General features: G+C 35.3%; 1 protein-coding gene and 2 pseudogenes across 3 annotated transcripts; all 3 read left to right on the top strand.

Annotated features, from left to right (window-relative positions):
• Positions 1–212: 212 nt before the first annotated feature.
• LOC107640646 (protein root UVB sensitive 3) lies at positions 213–8435 on the top strand. Of its 3 annotated transcripts, XM_088487925.1 has the most exons (16): positions 213–242; positions 1929–2209; positions 2290–2347; positions 2453–2512; positions 2591–2629; positions 2716–2778; positions 2882–2938; positions 3061–3124; positions 3715–3798; positions 4138–4220; positions 5086–5215; positions 6274–6366; positions 6479–6617; positions 7183–7223; positions 7317–7504; positions 7849–8435. In XM_088487925.1, the coding sequence occupies exons 2-16, from the start codon at positions 2085–2087 to the stop codon at positions 7942–7944; spliced, it is 1320 nt and encodes a 439-aa protein (XP_088344051.1). In that variant the 5' UTR covers positions 213–242; positions 1929–2084; the 3' UTR covers positions 7945–8435. The 3 variants fall into 3 exon arrangements, with proteins under 3 accessions (XP_088344051.1, XP_088344052.1, XP_088344050.1); XM_088487926.1 differs by lacking the exon at positions 213–242 and having other exon boundaries at positions 1918–2209; positions 8375–8435; XM_088487924.1 differs by lacking the exon at positions 213–242 and having other exon boundaries at positions 1918–2209.
• Positions 8436–19720: 11285 nt separating this feature from the next.
• LOC148564667 (zinc finger BED domain-containing protein DAYSLEEPER-like) lies at positions 19721–20381 on the top strand (annotated as a pseudogene).
• A 409-nt stretch (positions 20382–20790) lies between these two features.
• Positions 20791–21902, top strand: LOC148564666 (zinc finger BED domain-containing protein RICESLEEPER 2-like; annotated as a pseudogene).

Below are 21902 nucleotides of genomic sequence, written 5' to 3'. Positions count from 1 at the left end.
TTTAATAAATCCAAATAATAACAAATATATTTAGTAAAATAATTTTTAAAATTTAAAAATATTATAATAAATATTTATATAAAAATTATATTTAAATATTAATTAATATATAAATTTATATTAAATTTTTTAATTTTAATAAATACAAACTAATTTTAAAAAACTCTCCTTAGTACTTTAAAAAAATATCCCCAACTTTTAAAAACTATCATCTCAAACACACGAGCTTTTAAAAGCACGAGGTGCGTCTCTATTTTTCTCAAAGGAATCATTAGTAAATTGGAGTCTATGATGAGGAATTTTCTTTGGAAAGGACAAGTTGATGGAAGAGGATTGAATCTTGTTAGTTGGAAGGTACTGGTTACTCTAAAAAAATATGGAGGTTTGGGGATTAGAGATCCTTATTGTGTAAATATTGCTCTTCTTGGGAAGTTAGTTTGGACTTTTTTCCAGCAGCCAAACAAGCTATGGGTCCAATTGTTGGATACCAAATACCGATCATCTCTATATGATTGTTTTAGTTATCCTAAGAACAAAGACTCTCCCATTTGGAGGTGTCTTTGCAAGGCTTGGAAATTGTTGAAGGATGGGTTTGCTTGGTGTATTGGAGATTTGAACCAGAATTTTTTGTTTTCTAGCTGGAGGAGAGAAGGACGGTTATCTAATGAGATGGATTATGTTCACATTTCTGATTCGAATCTCCGGATACAGGATATTTGGTCGGTTGATAGGTGGCATTTGGATACTCTTTATTCTCCTTTATCTCAAAATTTGAAAGATAATATTCTCTCTTATAATCCAGATGAACAAGCAGGTCCGGAAGTGGGTTGGTATTGGAGTGGGTCTGCTGCCAAAGTCTATGACTCACGCAATGGTTACTTGTGGTTGTGTAAGCAGCTGTTTGGTTGGGAGGAGCGGGAGAATTAGCTTTGACTTTGGCTTTGGCGTCAGCTTGTTCCGGAAAAGCATAAGTTTTTGGCTTGGTTGTGTCTTAAGGAGGCTCTTCCTACTGCAAGTTTTCGCTTTAGAAGAGGGATGTCGTCATCGGATAGGTGTCCAAGATGTCTTTCTAGCCAGGAATCGGTTTTACATTGTATTCGGGATTGTCCAAAAGCTCAGCTTGTCTGGCATAGGTTGGATATTTCTTGTCATCCTTTGGATTTGAAGAACTGGTTCTTGTATCATAGCAGAGAGCATCTGTTCAAGTTCTTTTCGGGACTTTGGTGTATATGGCGAGCAAGGAATAATGACATCTTTAATCCCCATGAAACTTGGCCTCCGGAAAAAGTGATTTGTCTGGCATTAACTTCAGAAAAGGAGCTTAGGAATATTTTTGAATTACAACGTATGTCCCTTCCCTCTACTCTAAATGGTTTTTGAAATCCCTCATCTATTGGTACTTTTAAGATTAATTGTGATGCTAGATATTTTGGTTCGGGTGATAGTGTTGGTTTTGCTTGTGTTATTAGAGATTGTAATGGGAGCTGGTAAAGGGGGTGTTTGGGAATGATTGAAAGTAATAGTATTCTTCAAGGAGAATTGTTTGTTATTTGGAGAGGATATCTCTTAGCTTGGGATGTGGGTCAACGAGATGTTATTTGTGAGACGGATTGTGTGGAAACATTTAATCTTATTACTCAAGATGGTTTTGGGTTTATTGATCCACTGATGCTCAAAATAAGAGATATCATGCATTGGAATTGGCGGGTTGACTTTCGTTTGATTATGAGAGATGCAAATACAGTGGCAGATACTATGACAAAGATGACGATGAAGTTACAACTTTCGCATGTGGAGTTTCTTTCACCTTAGGAGGAGTTTAAAAGTAATCTTGAACACGACTATCCCTCTATTTAGATAGTTTCTTATTTTATTTGTTTTGTTTTTCTTTGTTTAATTTATTTCAGTCACAGCAAAAAAAGCACGAGGTGCGCTTCTTTCAAAACTCTACCAAATCAAGCCTAAAGCAAAACAAAGTCAAAGTCACTTGTAAGATTACAAAACAACTTTCCAAGTGCAAAGTGTGAAGTGAAGTTATCAAGGCATGAAGAAGAAGGAGGTCTGAAAGTGGGGGATCTGCGGCTATGACAGCACTGTCCAACTCCAACGATTCGGCCATAACCTTGGAAGAATGGAATGGCTCTTCCACCTCCAAGCTCTCTAAGACTTTCACCATCCAAGCTTCCTCTTCCTCTGTCTCCTTTAAAAGGTACTCTCTTTCTCGACCATCATAATTCACCTCTTTCCTCTTTTATTCTTATTCTTCGTGCTTCTCTCTCATTCACGCAGATCCGGTGCCCGTTTCACCCATCTTTGGAGACGATTATTGCAGGCATTAGTTCCTGAGGCAGGCCTTTTCTATTCCTAATATCTCAATAAAATAAAATAAAATAGAATAAAAAAGAGGAAACCTAAATTTTGTAATTAATTGTTTGTTCTTCATGGCATACAGGGTTTTCCGAGCAGTGTGACTGCAGATTATGTTCCCTTTCAAATATGGGATACATTGCAGGTAAACTATGCAATGCAGAAAACAATGTTATTGAGGAATGTTCTTGTTTTGGATTTAACAATTGATTGATTGTGGCAGGGTCTTTCAACTTATACAAGGACCATGCTGTCTACCCAGGTAATTCACTTTTCATTGTGTTTATGTAGTAATCATTGTTTTGTGAATATCTAGGGTTTACCCGTGTTCAATATTATCCCTTTCAGGCTCTCCTTAGTGCTATTGGGGTTGGCGAGAAATCAGCTACTGTGATTGGTGCCACTTTTCAGGTATCAACTATTTGTGTTGTGTCTGATTGGTTAATGAGTGAACCCTAATTGTAAAATGGCGTATGGGAGATAAGAAGATTTTGATTGTTGAAACTATTTACAGTGGTTTTTGAGGGATCTAACCGGCATGCTTGGAGGTATCTTATTCACATTCTACCAGGTATGCATCTCATGTAATTTATTCAAGCGTATGAATTTGAAAATGAAATTTCTGGAAATAACTCCATGTGAAGTATCTTGCACTTTGGCTAACAATATTTCTGTTTAACTCACATGATGCAGGGATCAAATCTTGATAGTAATGCCAAAATGTGGCGTTTGGTTGCGGATCTTATGAACGATCTTGGTAGATTCTTTCACCATTTTTTTTATTTTTATTTAAATTTTCATGCAACAATTTTCTCTACACATTTCTGAGATGTGCAGAAATAAGCCAATACTAATTATTTAAATTTGAGCACTGATGCGATAGTGATTCCTGGACTGAGATTGCAAATTGGTAGAGAGATGGGGAAAAGAGTAGAATTTTTCGATTATTCAGAAATACTTCGGTGCCATTTTAGATTGACATGACATAAGAATTTGCAGAACAGAATTATTCTTTTCTCGTTGGAGACTCGAGCAAGAGAGGTGCTCCTGTATGTTCTGCTTATTGTTAGAATTCAATTTTACAAATTGAACACAAGTGAAAAAAGGGAGAATAGAAAGCATATACCTTTCAATAACACAATTTAAGAATATCAGAGGAGGACATATTCTACACAGAATCCTTTACTTGGCAACTACTGGCTAAGCCTTTTATTTATTTATTGGAAGTAAAAATTATAGCAGCAAAAAAGTATAAACCTTTGCTGGTGCCAATCAGTGTTAAATAACATATTTCTTATTGCTCTCTTCATGTGTCAAATTAAATTTTATGCTCCTCTTTGATTGCAGGAATGCTAATGGACCTTATTTCGCCACTGTTTCCGTCAGCTTTTGTGATTATTGTTTGCCTAGGAAGCATATCAAGATCATTCAGTAAGTTCCATCACTTCTTGAAGTTGAAATATAGATTAGTATATGATTACGTGTTAGTTGTTAGCTGTAGGTCTCTTACCTCCTTATTCCAAATTTCCAGTAAGTAAATTTCTAAGACATCTAATGCAGCGTCACATTAGGTTATGTGATATTTATCAACAAATATAGTTGTTTGGCAGAAAGTTTGCATCTGAAGAACTATCCAAGATTAGTCTCTCCCCCCCCCCCCCCCCCTCTTTTTTCTTTCTTTTTAGCCCCAAAATAAAAAATCTAATTGCTACTGTATTGATATCCAAATTTCTTAATTTAGTCTCTAAATATACTTGAAATTTGAATTAGCTGGTGTTGCAAGTGGAGCCACTAGAGCCGCTTTGACTCAGCATTTTGCTCTTCAGGATAATGCCGCAGATATATCTGCTAAGGTACAAGTTACATTTAATGTTACATAAAAATTAAATTTTCAAAATGCAAAAACAAGGGAGGATGAGACCTAAGTCTTCCACTTTCTTAGAAAAAAACTATTTACTGCTATTATCTCTCTCTTGTTTACTCTTATTTACAAGCAATGGCAGCAGTATATAAGACAATCGCTAGGTGTAGTCACAATAGTAGCAGTTTTTATGTCTGTTACCTTTACCTTTTCTTTTAAAAGTATGTATGTGCATAGTTTTTTCTTTCTTTTTTAGGGTAAATCACCAAAAATGCACCCGAATTATTTTGGTGCTAACAAAAATGCTCCCGAATTTTTGTTATCGACAAAAATGTCCTCAAATTATTTAAAAATGTGACAAAAATGCCCAAAATGAATATTATTTTTTATGTAAGTGGGAAATGACTTTTGTATTGGACAAACTACATATGCATTTGATCCAAAATTTTATAGTAATATTTAGATAACTATTTAGAAAATACACACAGAAAAATGGATAAAAATTTTGACTTTTAAATTTTTTTCATTTTTTAAAAGTATTATTGGTTATTGACAAAAAAGTCACCAAAAAATATATATACTTAGCGAAAAATCACAAAATTTTAAGGATAAACATTTCTCATTTTTCTAATCGTGCTTGCAAAAAACCGCATCAAAATTCAATCTCTAAAGCATTTTTTGAGAATGTATATTTAATGTTGGACATTTTTGTCACGTTTTTAAATAATTTGAAGACATTTTTGTCGATAACACAATTCGGAAGCATTTTTGTCAACGCGAAAATAATTCGGGTGCATTTTTGGTAGTTTACCCTCTTTTTTAATCATATTTTGATGTATTAACATCCATCTCTATAGGAAGGGAGTCAAGAAACAGTGGCCACAATGATTGGCATGGCATTGGGCATGCTTGTTGCTCGCATCACCATAGGACACCCACTAGCCATTTGGGTTTGTTTTTTGTCCCTAACCCTGTTCCATATGTATGGTATGTCCTACACATTTTTATCTTCAATGTACATTTGATACACTTGTCTCTTGCATAGTTCTTGTGTTGCACAATCAATGAGAGGAAAAAAAAAAAAAAGGAACACATTGGGCTTATGGACCTTATCAAGTAGTAACTGCTGTTAGAGATTGATAGTATTAACTTGATGACAGTGCTGTAGTTGGTCAGAGTTCAAGTTTCTAATATTTTGGTGTTTGGGGAAAATTATCACTCCAATCTTTTCAGAAAAGAAAAAAAAATGGACAATATTTTCTTTTTTACACCAAAAATAATTTGAGTCTTATTAAAATCTTAAAGAGTAAAGTATCGTTTTTGTCCCTAACATTTGGGGTAAGTCTTGTTTGTGTCCCTAACGTTTAAATCGTCCTATTTGTATCCCTAACGTTTGTAAAAGTGATTCAATGTTATCCTGCCGTCAATTACACATCATGAGCGCTTTAGTTTAAGTTTTAAAAATCACTTCTTGAAGTTAGAATATAAATGTCTGGGATAGAATCGATGATCTACTCCGAAAAATAGCTCATCAAATGTTGAAACTAATTCCTACAACATTTACATAATTCACTTTTCTAGGGACATAATTGAATCTAAACACAAATAGTGGGTATAATATTAAAATCGAACACATCCAAATGAGACCTAATTGAGAATGAATACATCCAAGTGAGAATAATTAAAAAATATAATCTAATTTGTTAGTATAATTGATAGGAGAATAACATTGAATCACTTTTATAAACGTTAGAGATACAAATAGGACGATTTAAACGTTAGAGACACAAATAGGACTTACCTATAAACGTTAGGGACAAAAACGATACTTTACTCAATCTTAAATTAATCCATGACATTGAGATCTTAGGATATCACTTTCTCAAACAGTTGAAAATATTCAACTTGATGGTTCCAAATAGTCTGAAGGTAGATAAATACCGTTTCCATGCATAGCTTCTTTGTAAAGAGGTATTTCCTCCCTAAATACATGTCCTAAATCATTGATGGAAACCTGATGTCCCAAATCTTGTCTCATTTCATAGCGAACTACCAAGCTGTGCGGTGCCTAGCGTTGACCTCATTAAATCCTGAAAGAACCACTATTCATTTGCAGCATTTCATGAAGACAGGCCAAGGTATTATCTTCGTTCATTTTATCTTACTTCATTGTAACTACAACTTATACAGAAAATTTGTTTATTTATTTATTGAATCTTAGCATTAAATTTACTACTCATACTTTTGCAGTTTTGTCACCTGAACAAGTCTCTGCAAAGGAACATGTTTTACCTCTTAAGCTCACTGTATGGAGCTCAAAGAATGCTGATTTGCTGTATACAAAAGTACATTTAGGTACAAGGGTTTCATCATTAGATAACATGGAAATGTGAGTGGCTTCCTTATCCTTTGAGAAAATTTGTTTCTTAATCCATGAATAATACTTTAACAACCTTCTGGGTTCTGCCTTAACATATGATCACTGCTTTATTATTTATTTCAAGATAATGGTTCACTTTTCTGTTCTAACCTCTAATGGCCCAAAATCATGGCATTGTAAACTCATGCCATGTTAATTTTTGAAAATGTTAAGCAGTTTCTTTTGGACTTGAAACCTTGACAATATACAAGTTCATCGAACTTTGTGAAGAAATGTAGTTTTTATTTTCAAGATATGGTGCAGCAAGAATTGAATTTAAACCTTTTCGTTATAAAAGCTCTACTATATGATCCTACTCTCCTGTAAGTTTATGCTGTTGGGTGGCGATACATGAGTGGCTTTACATTTAACTAAGTTGAAAGCAATTGTCAATTCTTGCTCAGCATGTGTTATCATTTATCAGTACTACGTCTAAACTTAAGTTGCATGTTTATTCTCGATTATTGTTAGAAATAGCAGTAAAACTTCATTAATAAACCTTACTTGGAATTTTCTTTTTGTTAAATGATGACAGTAAGGAGCATTTGCTTTCTGCAGCATCTTACTATGCAAAAGGTTGAGCTCTCTTCATAATGTTTATCTACTAACTTTCACCTTTCCATTTGATGTCTTAAACCTTAGTTCATTTTTTGTTATTTTCACCTATAGCCAAGTACTTACTAGTTGAAAGGAACGGAACTGTTAATGTTATTGTGCATAAAGATTCAAATGCTGCTGACGTTCTGAAATCATTTGTTCATGCTCTCATTCTTGCAATGAATGTCTCTGAGAGCAAATCTTCGCATTCAGACAGCCAAATGTGGATCGATAAGCACTACGACGTGTTTATTCACAAGGTATTCAAGCTTCTGGTCAAATTCTATTTAGCTTCTTAGTTTTGTTCTCTTAGTTTTGAAAGTGCGACTGGATATATTAACATTGGTGCATGCTATGGTGGCTTTGGTGGCTTCGGTGCCTTAAAAGGTGTTGCTAAAATTAAAGTAATGCTGTTTTACTATTTAACAACGCTTTTAATTAAAAAAAAGTATTATCAAAATTAAAAAAAAAAAGGTGACTTCAATTTTAACATTTGTATAGTCATTGTAGCCACTATAGTCACCGTAACCATAGGTACCACAGACTTCACCATTAACATTTACCACTAATGACACGGGAATTAAACTAAATTAATTTCCGGCAGCTCAAGTCATTAGGCTGGAAAACAGAACGGCTTCTATCACCTATAATATGGAGGGCAAACTGGATCTATAAATCATCTGAAAAGAAAGTCGATTAGGTTTCAGTACATGAATATTGTTCTAGAGAAGGCGACTAGCAGCACCTTCGAAATGGAGAGTTGCTTGAAGTGGAGTTGAATTATGGTTGACAACGTTAGCATGATCTTTTATAAGTTATTTATGATTTCGCTGTGATGCTATGAAGATAAAGAAAGCTTGACTAGTTGGTTGCATTGCACTTCCACCCAACCTAATGATCTGTGTTTTCATTTTGGCTCCGAGCTAATACACTCTTCCATCATTAAATATGGTGTTTGACGCATCTAACGCGGATGATACATTCCAGATGTATGTCAGCAGTGTATGAGCAAGAAGTTAGAACAAATAAAGCATCCTTTTAATAGAGATGAATATTTATGTATAGAGCTTTTGTTTTACGGAAAATGCATGTTTCCTTAGGCTGCATTTGTTTTTTTTTTTTTTTGACAGGACAGAATATGATACTGAGACGGAGACAATATAATAAAAATATTAAAAATTATTCTGTGTATTGTGTTTGAATACAATGTACAAGACACTAATATAATATCCTAAATTATGTTTGGATAGATATAAATAAGACAAAAATATTATGCAAAATGACTAAAATAGTCATGTCATCCCAAGCTCTCGTACCCTCCTCTCCTTCTGTCTCTCAGTTCCTGAAGTTGTAAAATATAACTCAAGTCATGTGTTGAAAAATAGAATTAATATTTATTATTAATTTGATTATATGCATTGTGTATATTAGGAATTAGACATTTATAGGAGCTAATCATGACTCAATTAAACCTGTTTCTCAAGTATGACTCAACTGCTGTATGATACTTTATTTTGTACCTCGATTATTCATAACTGTAGATTTTAGTCATTCATAGATGCACTTCTTGTTATTGTCTTTGTGTCACTTGTAGTTTGTCACTAATTTTTTATATCAATTTTTTTGCATCAAGTAAAAACTAATTTAGTTCAAAAGTATGCACTAACATAACCAAAATTCTGCACTAACATAAACCAAATTCTGCATCAAACTTTTCTACACTAATTTGAATAAAAATTTCTGCATTAATTAAACACAAAACAAATAGAATTTACAATTTTTTCAACATATTAAAATCTAAAACAATTTTTTCATTCATTCGTTCACAGTATCATTGTAAAAATTTAAGATTCTGTCAAAAAAAATGGTAGGTTTTATTGTTATATAATTTTTAGATTGACAAATCATATAAAACAAAACGTAAAAAATAGAGACAAAGAGGAACAAAATTCTGTTTAATAAAAAAATGAAAATAAAAATAAAGCAACAAGAGGAGAGGCAGAATAATACCTAATTATATGACCAAGAAAAAATAGAGACAGAGAACAAGAAAAAGATATTACTTGAAAAAGAAGTAAAAAAAGAAAAAAACGAGAAAGAGAAATAAAAAAGAGAATACCTGGAGAAAAGAGAAAAAAAAGAAAGTAGAGATAGGAAGGAATAGGGAGAAGAGAGTACTTCTCAATGAGCTCAAATTAGGGTTTTTTTTGTAAGAAAATATGAAGAGGTAGTAATAGTAGAATAATAAAAAATATCTATAGACATAAAAAAAATTTTTATAAAAAAATCCGTAACGACCTTATCAAATTCTATGTCTATCATTGTCTTTTGTTTAAAAGTGGACAAAAAAAAAAGAAAACAATCCTAAAGATTCTGTGTCGAATGTCCATATGTCTCCGTTCAAATATCTTTTAAATATTTACTGTCCACAAAAAACTTGACATGTGTCCACTTGTGTCCCTAGATTGGCCCCAGGGTCAAAGCTTGCTTTCGCTTATTGATTGGAAAATGATTCCATACTGCCTTGTTAATTTGCACCAACTTTGATACATAAATACATTGATAGGTTAATTAAAGGATATTTAATTATATTTAATTTTAAAATTGACGTAATTTTATTATTTATTTATTTTTTTAAAAATATTGAATCAATTTATTATGTTAAAAATAGTTTTAAATTTTTTATTTTTTTATTTTTTTGTTTTAATAAATTAAGGTTAATGGTCCTTGTTATATAAATAAAAGTTCAATTATATAAAATCGATGATTCCCAAGTAACCAAATGGAAACATAAATCTTATATAACTAAAGTTTATTTACGACCCTAATCTGTTAAAGAAAGAAGAAAAAATGAAGATTTAAGCGTAATTTTGTATAATAATTTGGATCAATGTTTATAAAAACAATAAATATAACTAAATAAGAATACTTGGATCTATTTTTCTTTGAGTTAATAGTTAAAATCGTCCCTGAAAGATACATCAATCTCCATATTAGTCTCCAAAAAATAAAGTTAATCAAAATTGTCCCCGAAAGATGACGGGCATGACCACATTCGTCCTTCCGTCATCTCCGTCGTTGAGCTGGCTAACGTTGGGTGACGTGTTCCGTTAACTGCCCGAGTGGCACAGTAACAAAACGACGCCGTTTTGATTCAATGGCCTCCAGGTCTTGATGCGACGTCGTTTAGTATCCAGGAGAGATTCAAAATGTTGCAAAGCATCACGCCCTCTGTTAACAAGCATCTCACTCTGTTTATCTCCAAAACGTTTCGTCTCCCTTAAGCTATGCCCTAAGCCTTTGACCCAACATTTGAACCACGCCGTCAACCTTCGTCAGTGTTGGAAGACGAGTAAAATAGAAGAGGTATCGGTACTGGATATAGAGGTGATCGTCTCCTGGAGCAACATTGATAGTAGAGGAAGCCATCATGAGGGTTATATAGGTAAGGATGAAACCTTTTTCTTGTTTTTTGAGTTATTGTGTGGCGTGATGTCTTCCTAGTGGCGTGACTCATAGGTTCCTCTAATTCTGGGTAGGGTTTGGGGTGACTAAGGGTTTGTATGACTGTTCTTATATGATATGAGTGGGTTAGAATGCTTTGCTGTTACTGGCTTTGTGATGATTTGTTAGGTAGGGGTGTTTCATTTTAGTGATGGTTCTATTTGTTTGTTGCATGTTCGTTTTGGCTTTAGGGTATGTTTTGGTATGTTTTTCTATGTTTGTTAATGGGATTTTCGTCTCTGTTCTTATAGATGGATGGTCCTCCCATGACTTTTGTGTTTCACTATGGTGGAATGTTTAAAAACTCTGTTGATGGAGACATGATATATGAACCCACAATACGGAAGTCTTGATGGGTGGTGATGGAGACACACTTGATGTGTTATTTGTAAGTGGCTACTATAAGGAGTTGGGATACATTGAAGCTGGAAACTGTTGGTGAAAAGCTCTTGGAGTACCCGTCTCATCTGGGTTGAGAAGCTTAGTCACAGATACAAATTTGGTTGCAAGGTGTAAGGATTGTAGGAGAAACCAACATGTGATCAATATTTACCTTGAGCACTGTATTTCACAGCCATGTATAGTAGACAACATGGTTGAGGATATTGTCAATGTGGAAGCAGAAAGTAGCAAGCAGAAGAACTCTTCTCAAGCTAAGAAGCGCCATTCTGAACCTGCCAAGATGCCTACTACTAGTCACCCTGAGTCTAACAAACAAACCTCTTAGTCCACTAAGCCAATTTCACAGCCCAGTTCTCAGCCCAACAAATCAACTATGAAGTCCAACTCTCAGCCCAAGAAACTAGCCATGAAGCCCAATTCTCAGCCTACTAAACCAGCCCATAAGCCCAGCCAGGCTACAACTCAGTCCATGAAGACTCCTTTGCAGCCCATCAAACCCCACCCTCAGCCCAAGAAGGTCACCCGTTAGGGCAATGCAGTTCCACCTCAATCCAATACACCATCTCAAATAGCCAAGAACTCACAAGGTAATAGTAATAAGAATAAAGATGGTGGCAGTGGTTGCAGACTGACCAGATCTGGAAGATATGTGAAACAAGCTCCCATCCAGGAAGAAGACAGTGACACTCATGACTCATATGAGAGTGCTGAAGATGAATTATATAAGCCTCCTAAAGTTGTAGGAGATAATCTGTATAGCAGTGACAGTGATAGTGAGACTGACAATAGAAAAAGTGGTGCAAGAAAGGACATCAAATCTGAGGGTAGAGAGAAGTATAGGCCTCCTAAGACCAGATTAGGGGACAAAGAAATAAAAACTGATGACTCTAGCTATGAGGGTTCTGAAGATGAACAAAGCTCTGACTCTGGTATGTTTACTTCCTTAGGGTTATTAGTTAATTAATTTATTTAGCAACTGATTAGGTTAGCTAATGTGTTGAATTTTTTCTTGGCAGATTTAGACGAAGATGATAATGACCTTGAAGGTGACTTAGATGCTGACTCATGAAATTCAGAAGATTCTGGTAAACAGTTGGACTCTGATGAGGAATCACCAACGGTATACCCTCAATTTAATGAGAAAACTAAGTTTGGGCTGTTGAAATTTGAGGTTAGTATGATATTTAAGTCAAAGGCCGAATTTATGCAAGCTATTAGGGATTACACAATTCAGTGGGGTAGAAATATTTTATTCATAAAGAATGATAAAGTTAGAGTTAGAGCTGTTTGTAAGACTGAAGATTGTCCATGGGTTGTATATTGTCATGTAACAAACAAGACGGGTCTTGACAAATTAAAACTCCAGTTGATAGTCACACCTGCCCAAGAAGGAGGAAGAATAGAGCTGCTACCCAAACCTGAACACTTAGTAAATTAGTACCTAAGCTTAAGAAGCATCCCACTATGAAGCACCGAGAAGTTTCTGACTGGTTTGTAAGAAAGTGTAATGTGTATTTGAATAGCACATGTATTACTAGAGCCTTGAAAGCTGCTAGAAAGGTTGTAGAGGGTGATGAAATAGCACAGTACAGGTTAGTGTGGGACTATGCTAATGAACTACTGACTAGCAACCCCGGATCCACAATACAAGTTGGTGTCATCCCCATGCCCGAGAGTCCGCCCCTGTTTGAATGATTCTATGTCTGTCTTGATACTTGTAAGAGGGGGTTTAAGGCAGGTAGGTTGTAGACCTTTGATAGGACTGGATGGAGCGTTTTTGAAGACATTGCATGGGAGTCAAATCCTCGCACCATGTGGACAAGATGCTAACAATCACATCTTTGTGATTGCTTATGCTATTGTCAGTGTGAAAAATAAGGATAATTGGCAATGGTTCCTAGAGCTACTTCACAAGGATCTGGGAGACTACAGGGAGAATAAATGGTGCTTTATCTCGGATATGCAGAAGGTAAGGATGATATTGATATACGATAATACGTCTTAGGGACTGTTTTGATTTAATGAAAAGGTTTGAGGGTCTGTTTTGATTTAATGAAATTTATTAAGGGACTAACTTGATTAAGTATCTTTTCATGTGTTGTCTTCTCTTAAGGGTTTAATCCCTGCTGTTCAGGAGGTGTTTCCAAGGATTCATCATCGATTCTATTTGTAGCATTTGTGGCGCAATTTCTCAAAGCAGTGGTCAAGCTGTGAGTTAAAAGATTTGGTGTGGGAATGCGCAAGGTCGAGGACAACAAATGAGTTTAATAGAAACATGAATAGAGTTAAGTTGATAAATGAGAAAGCTTGGGAGTATCTTGACAAGTGGCCGAAAGATGCATGGACTAAGCATTTCAGTGAGGTTCCAAAGGTGGATAACATATGCAATAATGCATCTAAGTCATTCAATGCCAAAATCAAGCACGAAAGGAGCAAGCCCATCCTGACCTTAGCTGAGGAAGTTAGAAGGATCGTCGTAAAGAGTGGTGCGCAGAAATCGTGACGGTTCCATTCCTTGGTAACGGCGCTGAAAATTTTATACGCACGTTCATAATCTTAATTCTTTGTCACAACTTCGCACAGCTGACCAGCAAGTGCACTGGGTCGTCCAAGTAATAAACCTTACGTGAGTAAGGGTCGATCCCACGGAGATTGTCGGCTTGAAGCAAGCTATGGTCACCTTGTAAATCTCAGTCAGCGGATTCAAATGTATTAAGAGATTATAGTGTACTAAAAGATAATTAAAATAGGATAGAGATACTTATGTAATTAATTGGTGAGAGTTTCAGATAAGCGTATAGAGATGCTTTTGTTCCTCTGAACTTCTGCTTTTCTGCTGTCTTCATCCAACCATTCCTACTCCTTTCCATGGCAAGCTTTATGTAGGGAATCACCGTTGTCAATGGCTACATCCCATCCTCTCTGTGAAAATGGTCCAATGCGCTGTCACTGCATGGCTAATCATCTGTCGGTTCTCGATCATACTGGAATAGAATTTACTATCCTTTTGCGTCTGTCACTACGCCCAGCACTCGCGAGTTTGAAGCTCGTCACAGCCATCCCTTCTCAGATCCTACTCGGAATTCCACAGACAAGGTTTAGACTTTCCGGATCTCAGGAATGGCCGTCCATGGGTTCTAACTTATACCACGAAGATTCTAATATCTCGGACTCGGTCCTCTGTATTAGATATCTAAGAGATATTCATTCTAGCTTGTTTGCATGTAGAACGGAGGTGTTTGTCAGGCACGCGTTCATAAGTGAGAATGATGATGAGCGTCACATAATCATCACATTCATCATGTTCTTGGGTGCGAATGGATATCTTAGAGAAGAAATAAGCTTGAATTGAATAGAAAAACAGTAGTACTTTGTATTAATTCATGAGGAACAGCAGAGCTCCACACCTTAATCTATGGAGTGTAGAAACTCTACCGTTGAAAATACATAAGTGATAAGGTCCATGCATGGCCGAATGGCCAGCCCCCAAAACGTGATCAAAGGATCAAAAGATAATCCAAAGATAGTAAAAAGTCCTATTTATACTAAACTAGTTACTAGGGTTTACAAAAATGAGTAAATGATGCAGAAATCCACTTCTGGGGCCCACTTGGTATGTGCTTGGGCTGAGCATTGAGCTTTACACGTGTAGAGGTCTTTCTTGGAGTTGAACGCCAGTTTGTAACCTATTTCTGGCGTTTAACTCCACTTTGCAACCTGTTTCTGGCGTTTGACTCCAGAATGCAGCATGGAACTGGCGTTCAACGCCAGTTTATGTCGTCTATCCTTAATCAAAGTATAAACTATTATATATTGCTGGAAAGCGCTGGATGTCTACTTTCCAACGCAATTGAGAGAGCGCCATTTGGAATTCTGTAGCTCCAGAAAATCCACTTTGAGTGCAGGGAGGTCAGAATCCAACAGCATCTGCAGTCCTTCTTCAACCTCTGAATATGATTTTTGCTCAAGTCCCTCAATTTCAGCCAGAAATTACCTGAAATCACAGAAAAATACACAAACTCATAGCAAAGTCCAGAAATGTGAATTTTAATTAAAAAATGATAAAAATATACTAAAAACTAACTAAATTATATTGAAAACTATGTAAAAACAATGCCAAAAAGCGTATAAATTATTCGCTCATCAAAGAGCATAATTGACAATAGGAAGAAGTTACAGAACTATCAAGGAATTTTCCCCCTGTTCAGCAAAGTAGACTTAAAGCAATCACAACATTGTCTAGCCATTGGGCTCTTCAGTGGTGTGGTGATGAAAAAGAAAAATTGTACGAAGTGCATAGCTGGCCAACCAATATGGTTGTTGACCTGGGAAAGTGCACATGCACTTGTAGGTTTTGACAACTCATAGGTAACAATTTCAATACTTAGATAAGTTATCTTCAGTCATGTTACACATTTTAATTAATAATTTATTTTGTTTGAAAAGGTATGCCGTGTATGCATGCAATATCAGCCATACAGGATAAGAATGACAAAAGGACTGAAGAGTACTGTCATGACTGGTTGAAGATAGAAGCGTATAGAAGGACTTATTATTTCAATGTCAATCCGATTAAAGGACAGGATCTATGGAAAAAACACCACATCCTACTCCAGTCCCACCCCCCATTTAAACCCAAACTTGGAAGACCAATGAAAAAAAGAAGAAGAGAGAATGATGAACAGCCAACTGGGTCAAAAACAAAGATGAAAAGAAAGTATAACCCAATCAGATACATGTACTATATTGAGATTGGCCACAATAAAAGAGGCTGTGCAAAGAAGAAAGCCTTGGATGCTGAGAAAAATGCCAGGCAGATGCAACTGCAACTGGCAGTTATTGCTCCTGCTGCAGATGGTGCTGATCTTGAAGTGAATGTTGTCCCTGTAGAACATGATAATGCTCCAAAAGCAATAGCACCATTGCCTTCACTTTCATCACCCATCTAGCCCCCTACAGAGATTGACATCAGCCAATCTGAAAGCATTCCACCAACCCAAGCTACACAACAGGTTGTATAATCACTGCTCAATTATAAGAAAAATATCACCTTTATTTTATAAGCTAACAAGTGCTTTTGGTATTGGCTTATGTAGGATGAAGTTATAGCTAGGCCACCTAAATTACAGGTGATTAAAGAGAAAGCAAGAGCTAGATCATCCTCTAAACCTACTGCAGTTGCACTAGTGGCTATCTCGGCTGAGACCATCAAATGGACAAGTTCTGTAACTGCTAAGAAGCTGGCCAACTTTATGACTTTTGTGCCTACTCCTGGCTTTAAGCACCCAAGGAAGAATGATAAACCACTTTGATTAGAAAACAATGTATGGGGCTGCTTTAGTTTTTTTGTATAAGGCAAATGAAAAATCATTCTAAACATTGTGGTTATGTGTAATCTGAAAGTTGTATATGCCCTTCTCTTTTGGTGTAGCCTTCATTTTTAGGATTGGATACCTTATGAATTTGCTGTGATACTTATCTTTAAAACAATGTGACAATTAGCATTGAATGGCAGCACAATATTATGACTACTTACTTTGATTACTTACTCTGTTTAGCAACAGTGATATTGATTAATTTGCAATATTCCATACATCCAGTAATTGAGAGTTTGGAGTTAATCTTAAACAACGCTAATCAAACATCTATTCTCATTCAATCCATCCAACTCAATACAACATTACATTTCAACAGAATTGTGTTTACTTGGAAGTACATATCAAACAACAAAGGATCACATTAATTACAACTATCACAAACATGAAAATTATTAGCAGTTTCAAATAGGGTTGGGCAAAAAAATCCAAATATTGGATTTTAAACCTAATCCAAACCAAACCAAACCATTTTAAAAAAACCAATTTTTTAAAAAAAAAATCCAAACCACATTGCATTAATTTTATAATTTGGTTTTTTAATCCAAACCATTGAACCAACTTAAATCCAGATCCAGATCCAAATCCGAATTAGGATCCAAATTTGGAAAAACCCTAATTCGGTGACCTAGTTCACAGTTCACACCACGCACAAGTCAACTGTGGCGTCTTCTCCTTCGGCGCTTCTCCTTCGGTCTTCTCCTTTCTCGTTCGTCTTTGTCATTCTTTGGTTTCACCATCTCCATCTCGCCGACATGCCGTCACAGGTGTGGGCTCTTCATTCGCCTCTGCTCATGTTTCTTGCCACTGGGTCACAGAGTTAATACCATTACCTCTACTCGTTCTTTTTCTAGAAGAATTTCGGGTTGTCGTGTCTGATTTTGCAATTGATTGCATTGCAGATTTTATTTTTCCACTCAGGAGCACAACAAAGTTCATAAAACTAAACCAAAACAAGCAGTTCCAGTACAAGCAGAACAAGCTTAGTTCCAGAACAAGCAGAACAAACTGGGTTAGGTTAGGATGCTTTTTTTTAGATTGTTAGGTTTATGATGGAATTGCTGTTTTGATGAGAAATTGAGCTGAGATGGTTTGAACATTGTTTGCTTGTGTGAAAATTTACTATTTTATTATAAAATTGCTGAAATTATTGCTGGAACTGGGCTGTTTTTATGAGAAACTGGGCTGAGATTGTTTAATCCTATTGGGATATTGCTGCTGGAATTCTTAAGTTTGAATTGCATTTTGATTAATTGATTTTCATACTTAGTTCTTTGTCCAACCTATAATCATTATTTGTCACTATTACTTACTGGATGGTGGGGCTAAAACCAAATCCCTTAAATTTCTTCCAAACTCTAGCCATTGTTCTTCTCTATGCTTTGGTGTCATAGGGTATTGGTCTTGCCATTAGTGCAGTTGTGGTGAGTAATCAAAAGTTGGCTTCTAGAGTTGGATTGGTAGTCATGACTTTATATATTCTAATCAATGGCTTCTATGTTCAGCATGTCCCAAGTTTTGTGTCATGGATTAAACACATATCTCGTAGCTATTATGGTTATAAGCTATTGTTGGGGTCACAGTTTAAGGATAATGTTACATGCTCAGTTAGAGAATATTAAGTGATTCAGCATGTTGGTCTTGATCATCAAATTTTCTCTGTTTTTGCCTTGGTTGCAATGGTTCTATTGTACAGGATTATTGCCTATTTTGCTCTATGATTGTTGTCAAATCATAGCTAGCTAGACCCACAACATGTAAGTTATGTGAACTAATAAAATTGTTCTTATTTATTAAATAATAATAAAATTTAAAAGGACAATTTAGATAACATAATTCACCTCCAATTGTTAGATATCAAACTACTTTTAGTTGTTACAAATTCTTGGCCTAAGAGATAATCATAGTCACATCAAGAAAGTGATGATAATAACAGTGGCCATTATTGTTGTTCAACATTTGAAAGGAAATCCAGTCCAAACAATTTTTTCGTACTGCTAAGTTCATGTTGGTTGCGTTCTTAACCATATAAAAATTGATGTGGAAAGTGTTAATAACATAAGAGATTGCATACTTGCATTGTAGATTACGTGTTCCAACAATAATACAAGCTATATCAAACTATTACTACAATTGAACTATAGGATTTAGATGCATTCTAATGTGTCCTTAAAACATAAGAGAGTCCAACCACAGAAAATATAAGAAGATTAAGCATGTGCTCTGAAAATTTGAAATTCATTGGTAAGGAAAGCAATGGTGTTCTAAACCAAACGAGACTTGGCATTCCTAACATCACTATTTAATTAGGTAGAAACCATGAGAAAATAGGCAAGAAAAATGAAGAGAAGTGTGTTATTCACAATCCCAAGACTAATATCAATGTGATATCAACTTAGGAAGAAAATAACAATACATCTACGGTAGAAAATGGAAGAAACCAAAATAGAGCACTAAACAGCTCCATGCACCTATTTCCAGAATGAAAGCCTGAATATAATCTCAATAGAGTTGGTTACAATAGATGTCCTCCCACTACTCTAATTCTCAATGTCTATTTTAACATTTTACCTTTCTTCTATGCACTCTAACCAAGTTTTTAACAAATTTTGCTAGTTAACATGTTTGTTGGAGATTTAGTAATTTATCTTTAAACAAGAAACAGATGTGCTGATATGCAGCATCTCTGTATTTTAAGTTATATTAGTATTGCTTTGTAGTCTGACGATAAAAAAGATACTCCTTAAGACATAGTCACTCATCTAAGGATACAACAAGTAAAAAATAACATGGTTAAGCAAGAAATCACCATTACCTTATCCATATTGGGTACTGTTTTTTCTTAGACTATTTAAGTTTATGTGAAATAGCCTCATAATCCATGTTCATATATCTCTTTGCAAATATCATGTTATTTTCATAAAATGCAAGATACTAAGTTGGTACAATCAGTTGTTTATCTCTCTTTGGGCTGTGTATAGTTTATGAATCATGCTGAAATCATTCTTAATATGAAGTTTTAATTTCATAATCTTTGGGCCGTGTTTTCTTTGCGAGATATATGAACATGGATTAGTTTATGAATCATGCTGAAGTTTTATTGGCTGCTATTTTTTTGGATTAGTTTGTGTTAATTTTAGTATGTTTGGCACCAAATTTTGAGTTATGTACACCTTGCTTTATATGCAGGGCAAGATGACTGAAAATAGTAATATTGAAGCAGCAGGGATGTCCGCTAGCACTCAACCATCTTCTCCACCGTCAGGTATTTGTAAGAATCGGTCAGCTGTTTGGGATCCTTTTGATGTAGAGAATGCTATCGAGAAGAAGGCTAAATGCAAATATTGTGGTAGCTTAATACAATATGGGAATGGAACAAAATGCAAGCAAAATGCATTTTGCTTCGATGGGTGGTCATTTGAGAAAATGCAAGCAAAATCCTAATAATGATTTGAACAAAAGAAGAAAAACAACGACCACACCGACTATAGATGAGCGTGGTGTTTTAAACTCACCCAGTGCTTCCAAATTTGACCAAGAGGAGGCTCGAAGGGCACTTGTGGAAATGTTTATTGGGGAAGAGCTACCATTTCGCCTCGTTGAAAGCCCGAAATTTCGAAGATTTGTGCATGCCCTACAAGCAAGATTCAAAGTTCCTTCACGGACTACATTAGCACATGACATTGGAGCTCTTTATGCTGAAGAGAATATGAAGTTGCAAAATTTTCTCTCGGCAAATTGTGGTAGAGTATGTCTAACCACTGACACTTGGATTTCAATTCAAAATTTTACTTATGTGAGTTTGACAGCACACTTTGTTGATTTGGATTGAAAATTACATAAAAAAAAAACTTAATTTTTGTCAAGTGACAAGTCATTCAGGAGAGGTTATAGGAGCAACAATTGAATCTTGTTTAAATAATTGGAATTTAAATCGGGTATTTAGTGTGACAGTTGATAATGCCTCGTCTAATGATGTTGCAATTAAATATCTGAAGCAGCGATTGATTTCTTAGAATAGCATTATTTTGAATGGTGAATTTATTCATATGAGGTGTTGTGCATATATTATAAACTTAATTGTAAAAGAAGGGTTGAAAGAGATTGATGAATCAGTCTTGAGGATTCGTAGTGCAGTAAAATATGTTAGATCTTCCCCATCTAGAGCTAGTAGGTTTCAAAAGTGTGTTGAACTAGAAAAAATCCAATATAAAGGCTTGCCTTGCATGGATGTTGAGACTAGGTGAAACTCTATCTATCAAATATTAGAGGTAGCTTTGAAGCATTGTAAAGCATTTGAGTTGCTTGCTTTGAAAGATAATACCTATATAGGAGAAATGAATGGAGAAAAAGGGAGAGGTGTTCCTTCTGATTTAGACTGGGAGTAGCGGAGTCCATTGTACCATTTTTGCGAGTGTTCAGTGATGCCACTATACGTATGTTACCAGTGATATGTATATGAAGGAAGTATTTGCAATTGGACGATTTATTCGTCATTCTTATAATTCTGTTGATTTTAGTACTATGTCATTGGCAGAAAGGATGAGGGTTAAGTATGAGAAGTATTGGGGCAATCCTGATTCGGTGAATATGTTGTTATTGATTGCTATGATACTAAATCCAATGCAAAAGATTGAGTATGTCAATTATTTCTTGGATTACTTATTAGGAGAAGAAAAAGGAGGCGAATTGAAGTCAAAGTTGTCCAAGCGCATAAAGTTACTTTATCAGCAATATCAAAGTTCTGAGGAAGCAAGTGAAGCTGATACACAAGATGTTCAAGCCAACAATATTAATATCGATCTTCATGGCATGAGCTTTTTTCTGCAAGCAACTGGTCGTAGAACAAATACAAGATCTGAACTTGATAGATATTTACAAGAAGAATGCGAGCCATACTCCCATAAGTTCGATATACTAAACTGGTGGAAGGTTCACTCAACCTGATTTTCAATTCTTAGAAATATGGCTCGTGAGGTATTGGCTATACCTGTTTCTACGGTAGCTTCAGAGTCTGCATTTAGTACTGGAGGAAGAGTCCTCGATCCATACCGCAGTTTCTTAACACCTAGAATGGTAGAGGCCTTAGTCTGCACAGGAGATTGGCTTAAGGAAGATCATTTCTCTGCTTTAGATGATGATAGTGAAGTTCTTCAACAAGTTGATCAAGGTATAGATTTTTTTTCATATTTCTTCTCATTTTATTTTATTTTTGTTTTTGTCGTTTTGCTGTTTTAGAATTTATGTATTAGTTACCAATTAAAAATTGTTGAATATAGACTTGATAATTAATTTAATTCTCTTGACAGATATATTTTCCTCTAACGATGGTGCTTGTTCTATGGCGGCATCAATTGGTAATTTTGATGATGACTAG

This window comes from Arachis ipaensis, chromosome B5 (genome assembly GCF_059453495.1).
Source record: "Arachis ipaensis isolate K30076 ecotype BB chromosome B5, ASM5945349v1, whole genome shotgun sequence".
In the NCBI taxonomy this organism is placed as follows: Eukaryota; Viridiplantae; Streptophyta; class Magnoliopsida; order Fabales; family Fabaceae; genus Arachis; species Arachis ipaensis.
The sequence above is the reverse complement of the archived record's forward strand: the minus strand, read 5'-3'. Positions and strand labels throughout refer to the sequence as shown.

Bases quoted from the DNA above. Each gene is read 5' to 3' on its own strand.
- LOC107640646 (XM_088487925.1), top strand. From the start codon at position 2,085: ATGACAGCACTGTCCAACTCCAACGATTCGGCCATAACCTTGGAAGAA. The intron at 2,513-2,590 runs GTAAACTATGCA...TGATTGTGGCAG, and splicing joins AAATATGGGATACATTGCAG to GGTCTTTCAACTTATACAAG. The intron at 7,505-7,848 runs GTATTCAAGCTT...AATTTCCGGCAG, and splicing joins ACGACGTGTTTATTCACAAG to CTCAAGTCATTAGGCTGGAA.